The 6,575-nt window shown below is 34.8% G+C and overlaps 1 protein-coding gene and 1 long non-coding RNA gene across 2 annotated transcripts; one reads left to right on the top strand and one right to left on the bottom strand.

Moving 5' to 3' along the window:
* Positions 1–1,138: 1,138 nt before the first annotated feature.
* LOC140954819 (uncharacterized) lies at positions 1,139–2,396 on the bottom strand. The gene is made up of 2 exons (XR_012168316.1): positions 2,258–2,396; positions 1,139–1,850 (listed from the first exon to the last, which is right to left on the bottom strand). It is a non-coding gene; the product is annotated as an uncharacterized lncRNA (long non-coding RNA).
* LOC118053061 (4-coumarate--CoA ligase-like 9) lies at positions 2,112–6,277 on the top strand. Its single transcript, XM_035064203.2, has 6 exons — positions 2,112–3,319; positions 4,836–5,025; positions 5,190–5,335; positions 5,424–5,491; positions 5,658–5,760; positions 5,959–6,277. Exons 1-6 carry the CDS (start codon positions 2,297–2,299, stop codon positions 6,085–6,087), a joined length of 1,659 nt encoding a protein of 552 aa, XP_034920094.1. The 5' UTR covers positions 2,112–2,296; the 3' UTR covers positions 6,088–6,277.
* The last annotated feature ends 298 nt before the right edge of the window (positions 6,278–6,575 follow it).

Here is a 6,575-nt window from a genome sequence, read left to right as displayed (position 1 = left end):
AATAATTATTTTATTTTGAGATTTGTACCAACCTATTAGATATTGTTGAATTTATTTTATTATTGAACTTATATTAGTTGATTACTAGTTTAGGCCTTTTAATTTATAATCTAAAACGAGTTCATTAGGGTTAGTTAGAGGAAACTATATTATATTTTTTTTAAATGCAAATTCCGGTAGCAAGTTAAAGAATAAATATAAATTTTTTCTTTACTTGTTTGTGGCAAAACAACATTTATTTGAAGGGACAAAAATCATATACTGAATGATCAAAGATTAATTGATTTTGTGGTGTTATTCACGTACTTGTAATTTGTAAATACAAAATTATCTCTGAATCCAAATTTTTTTCTAATATCTTATAAAATTATCTCTATATCATGATGCTATTAAATCTGATTGTCAAATTTCCAAGTTATTATTTACTTTGTTGAGAGTCACTTACAATATTATCAACAGATTTACATGACCTAATTTTTTTTTCATCTATAAGTTGTGGCTTGTTGTTTCCGCAATCTTTGAAATTTTAAAAGTTTTGGCATCGGTGCTGCAAATTTAACTTCTTGCGGTCACATCAACGCCACAATTGCTGTAGCGGCAAAGATATTGTCGTGATATGCGATAACTTTTCTTGTTTTTGTCTTGTTGCACCTTGCCCTAACAAATTCAAATATATGTTATTTTATAAAATAAATTTATGCACTGTGATATCTTTTTTTTTTTTTTAATTAATGTGGGTGTCCGGGCCAGCTTGTGCGCATCACGACTAATCCCACGGCCCACTGAACATCCTGCAAGCCCAGTGAGCAGGTAAGACACCGCAGGGGTGACAGACATACCGCACAAAAAGAACCCAGTAGAGACAGGAAAGGAGCAAACTTTCCAGCCCCACTCCCACTAGGACTCGAATCAAAATTCAAAGGAAGGAAAGCTGCTCCCCATACCACTGAGCCACACAACTGTTGGTACTGTGATACCTTTTTTCCTTGGCCAATACATAGAATTTAGCGAAATTAATAGAAGCACACATAACTAAACCTAATTAGAGCATGGACCCAGCAAGCAAATTTAGATTTCTATTTCCTTTTCTCTTGTTAATGGCATGTAGCTTTTAATGAAGAAGAAATTAAGAACACAATTTAAGTATAATGCATGTGCAATTTAATCATAGATAAACGATTTGATGTTAAACTATGATAGTGAAGCTAAGCAAGGGAATTCTCCACGCTTGCTTCAAAATATATAATTAAGAGCTTCTTAGCAAAAATCTTATATATTTCCATTGCAGCCTATAGACTAAACTTGATCAAACATGGACGAACAAGCTAATTGACTCTCCCATCACACCCACACAGTTTTTGCACAGACTGTTCTTCATCAAGTCTTGAGAGCAGTCTAGCTTTTCTATTTCCTTTTTCTTTTTTCTCTAACAAAAACTTTTGGATTTCGTAGTGGAAGCTGTTGCTGATGATGCAGTGAACGGTGGAGGAGAAAAACCGGTGATGAAATGTAGAGTTCCAGACAACGAGTGATTGATCGATCCCCACCATTGGACGATGATAAGTTCCCACTTTCTTCTTTGTTCCTGACAAATTAAGAACTGTTAACTTTGAAAAGAAAAACAGTCATCAACTGTTGACACCGCATCATCGACATCCAGCGAGCCTGATATTTTCCTCGGAGCATCTCATCAAACACCAAAATACCCAATCCAGTTCAAGTCCTCGAGATAGTGAGATTCAGTGATCTGTCATCATCCAAAAACATTAGCTTTCCAAGATATGGTTCCTTCCTTCCCTTTGAAGGCGAAGATAGTGAGAACGCGATTGTCCACTGTTATAGTAGCTGGCCTGGCAAGTTCGAGATATGGCGAGTCCAATCGATAATCTATTGATCTGGGACGTGATTTAAAGTGGGCTAGTGGAGAAAAACTGTTTTTATTTTACTAGAACACATAGTTTTAAATGTTTCTCCGAATAAAAAAAAGTTTGAGTTGATCCATCTTAATCCATACAACTCACATCTTAGACTTAGATTTATTCTCGAATCAAGTTTATAACTATGCAATATTATTCTAACAGCGTATAAACAAAGAAAAAGTAAAGGCCACAAAATAAAATGATAGATTGGAACATTGAATATAGTTTTCTCAATAAAAATTCATATATAAGCGATTTGATGTCAAACGATGATGGTGGGGGGGTTAAGTAAGGGAATTTCCCACAAGTATATAAGAGCTTGTTAGCAAAAACCTTACATATTTTCATTGCAGCCTACAGGCAAAACTTGATCGAACATGGACGAACAAGCCAACTCTCCAATCAACCCAAAGAGTGGCTTCAACTCCTCAGCAAAGACTTTCCATAACCTAAGACCTCCTATCCATCTCCCTCCCGAGGAAACTCCTTTCTCAGCAGCTGAATATGCTCTCTCACTCCATGCCAACCACTCTCCGTGGCCTGATTCATTAGCCATAATCAACTCATCCACAAGCCAAAAGCTTTCTTACTCGGACTTCATTGAAAGAATCGAATCCTTAACCTTGTATCTCCAAAATGTCACTCAACTTCGCAAGAATGACACTGCCTTTATTCTCTGTCCAAACTCCATTAAAGTCCCCATTCTCTACTTCTCTCTTCTTTCACTTGGTGTAGTGATCTCCCCTGCAAATCCCATAAGCACTGAATCAGAAATCTCACACCAGATCAGTCTCTCTAACCCGGTAATCGCCTTTGCTATATCAAAAACATGTCACAAGCTTCCAAAGCTGAAACACGGAACTATTCTCATCGACTCACCTGAGTTTGACTCAATAATTACCATGTCTCCTGCAGCAACAACAGCTCGGCAAGACCTCGAAAAGGTTACAGTGAGTCAATCGGACTTGGCAGCGATCATGTACTCCTCAGGCACGACAGGGAAAGTCAAAGGAGTGATGTTGACTCACAGGAACCTCATGGCTGTAATTGCAGGGTACTATCCATTTAAACAAGAGAGGAAATCGCCTACGGTCATGCTTTACACGGTGCCATATTTTCACGTGTTTGGATTCTTCTACAGTTTTAAATCAGTAGCATTAAGTGAAACAGTGGTGGTGATGGAGAGGTTTGATTTGAAGAAGATGTTGAGAGCTGTGGAGAAGTTTAGGGTAACCCACCTGGCGGTGGCGCCACCAGTGGTTGTAGCGATGGCAAAGAGTGACTTGACGGACGGTTACGATTTGAGGTCGCTGGAGACTGTGGGGTGTGGTGGTGCTCCGCTTGGGAAGGATGTTATGAAGGTGTTCACGGACAGGTTTCCTACCGTGGACCTGTGGCAGGTTAGTGGCCATAATTTTTGGTATTTTTGGTCTATACATAGCAATATACTGGAAATAAATTGGAACGTGCAGATAAAACAAGATAGTTTATGCAGATACATGCGGAAGATCAAGAGGGTGTTTGTCATTGTTAATCAGATCAAAACTAATTAATCCGTGTTTAATTAAAACATTTCAAAAAAAAAAAACTAACTTAAATCGGACTTAAATATAATTAATCTGTGTTTAATCTGTGTCTGCTTTTCAACTCTATAATTTTTCTTATAATCACTTCTTAAAAGAGATGCTTTGCTTATAAATATAACAAGAACAAACAATGAAACGAACCCTAAAATAGTTGGGAACAAGAAAGTTTGATACTTGTTGTTCCTAAGCAATGGTAAGATGATGAAGATAAATATGTCGGCCACCTAATTAACAAAACTAATTTAAAGCTTTCATTGACTTTTTTGGGTCCCATGGGTTACAATAAATAAAAATAATACCATCTCGTGATAAAACATGTGTACGGTATAATAGTATAATAGTTTATGATGTTTTTTAATTAAAAATATATTAAACTAATTCATAACAAACACTTCTTAAACTCCCAAGTTTTCTACGATATTGGCAGGGGTCATTTATTATTATTTATCGGTATTGGGACAACACTTATGATTTCTTTCCTGGTGTAATGACTTTTATTTTAAAAAACACTAGAATATACAAAAAGCACGCATCATCTGCTATTAAAAACAACATGTTATCTACGATTCTATTTAATAATAAAAAATAGATAACAGTTCATCCACTTTTTGAAACATAAATCAAATAAAGTTAAGCCTGAGTACGTGGGCTAGGTTTTTTTTTTTTTTTTTTCAAATGTATAGGCACATTGGGTCACTGAGCCCACATACCTGAACTTCTTTTTTATTTTTATTTTTTAATTTTTGATATTTTTTATTTGAGTTAAAATTTTTAATAAAAAAATTATTGAGTCAATGAACAGGTAGTAGACTTAAAGAGTTAATTCGTAACATCCATATTATTATTATTATTATTATTATTATGCTTATTTTACCTTGATTTTAAAAAAATATAATTTCATCATTTGTTAGTAATGATCTATTTTTTTTTTATTTAGCTAAGAATTAAAAAAATAAAAAATATATAATTTTACTATTTGTTATCAATAATTTATTTTTGCTATTTGTGCATGTCACCTTTTCTTTCTTTTTAAAACACATTGCATATAAAAATTCTCATATGTTTTATTGTTGTATAATTAAATAAAAATAATATTTATCATAAAAAACTCATTAAATCCGATGATGTGTATGCCTTGCATCATAAATTTACATGGTTTACTTAAGTTTACTTATTTTTATTTTTGGTTAAGTGTTATTTTTTTAATCATTTTTATTCTTTAATATTAAGTTAATTAAAAGTTAAGCTTTGCCCTTCTTTTTTTTTCAAGATTATCCACATAAATTTTAAATGCAAACTCGCCTTCCATATATGTTGTTCCTATATATAGGGTTATGGGCTAACTGAATCAACGGGGGTCCTGTCCCGGTCAAATAGTCCGGAAGAAAGTCGCCGTTGGGGTTCAGTAGGAAGGCTTACCGCCTGTTGTGAAGCAAAAATTGTTGATGCTGATACCGGTGACGCCTTGCCTCCGGGGAAGCAAGGAGAGCTTTGGGTTAGAGGATCCACAATAATGAAAGGTAAATATCCATGGCACACACCTGCACATGAACATGAACATCTAGCTTTTATTTGCTAAGCAAAAGGCCTGACATTTGGCATCAGAAAATCAACCAAAGATGCTGCTCACTAAATATAAACTAGAGACAGTACTGATCAGGACGATTTGGAGACTTCACTGCAGGTTATGTTGGTGATCCTGAAGCAAATTCTACCACCATGGATCCAGATGGCTGGTTGAGGACTGGTGATCTTTGTTATATAGACGGGGAAGGTTTTTTATTCGTTGTTGACAGGCTGAAGGAACTGATCAAATACAAGGGATACCAGGTAATTTCATAACATCGGTCTTAGCTTCTTGCCCCATTCAACCTCTATTAGAACATAAAGATTAAACAACTGAGATTACTATATATAGGTTGCTCCAGCTGAACTAGAGCAACTGCTCCAGTCCCATCCAGAGATAGCTGATGCTGCAGTAATACCGTAAGTCTTGATCACTTCTTCAAGTTTATGGGATCCCTTGATTTTCCCCTTAATCCAACAGCATTGGTAGATGAAATTATAACGATTTTAGTGTGTTTAGTGTCATTATCAGTGTTCTACAAGTCACAGGAAACATAAAGAAAATCTGATATAAAAGAAATTGCAGATACCCTGACGAGGAAGCTGGTCAGGTGCCGATGGCTTTTGTGGTGAAACAGCCTCAGAGTAGAATCAATGAAAGGGGGGTAATGGATTTTGTTGCAAAACAGGTGCTTTCCTAATGCTTACAGTCGTTTCTTTCTGTGTTTTCTCTCCATCATCATTGATTTTGAAACAATGCATCTCCTAAACTGCAATTTTTGCTGTATCTGCATATATAACACTTTCAGGACTGCAGTGTAGTGAAAACTTGATGAATCTGATCATTTTTTGCTTTGTTTTAATGCCTTTTGCATGAGAGCATGCAGGTTGCACCGTACAAGAAAGTAAGGCGAGTAGAGTTTGTCAGTGCTATACCAAAGAGTCCAGCAGGAAAAATATTGAGGAAGGAACTGAGAAAGATGGTTCTGGTTCCGTTCCCTTCATCGAAAATGTAATTAATAAACTGATTTAAGAATTGTTGGAAAATCATATGGAATCATGGAGGCTATGGGTACTTAATCATAATAAGCCATTTGATATTGTATGATAGTCAAGAATTAATTATTTAGGTTTTCACAGCAAAAATCGATTAAAAAATAATAATGTGTGATGTAAAAAAAAAATAAAATTCTTTACAGATTAAAAGCAGTTTTATATGTTAAATAACTTTTGGTTCTGCTAATCTAATCCTTTCTTCTTAGTCAAGCTAATAGCTTATACCTAATGCCTGATACCTATAAAATGTTATTTTTTATGGATTTTTATGGCTTTGGATGCTTAAGTAATTTTTAAGCATATATAGCAATTAAAAGTTTGAAAACCAAATTTGATATAATAAAAAAAAATATGATATTTTTAATTTTTTTCACAACTTCCGGAAAGTGTTTTCAGTCCAAATTTTCTAGGAAACCAAGCCAAATTTTCTTTTGACTGGAAAGTGTGT

This window comes from Populus alba, chromosome 17 (assembly GCF_005239225.2).
Source record: "Populus alba chromosome 17, ASM523922v2, whole genome shotgun sequence".
NCBI classification, from domain to species: domain Eukaryota; kingdom Viridiplantae; phylum Streptophyta; class Magnoliopsida; order Malpighiales; family Salicaceae; genus Populus; species Populus alba.
The sequence above is the reverse complement of the archived record's forward strand: the minus strand, read 5'-3'. Positions and strand labels throughout refer to the sequence as shown.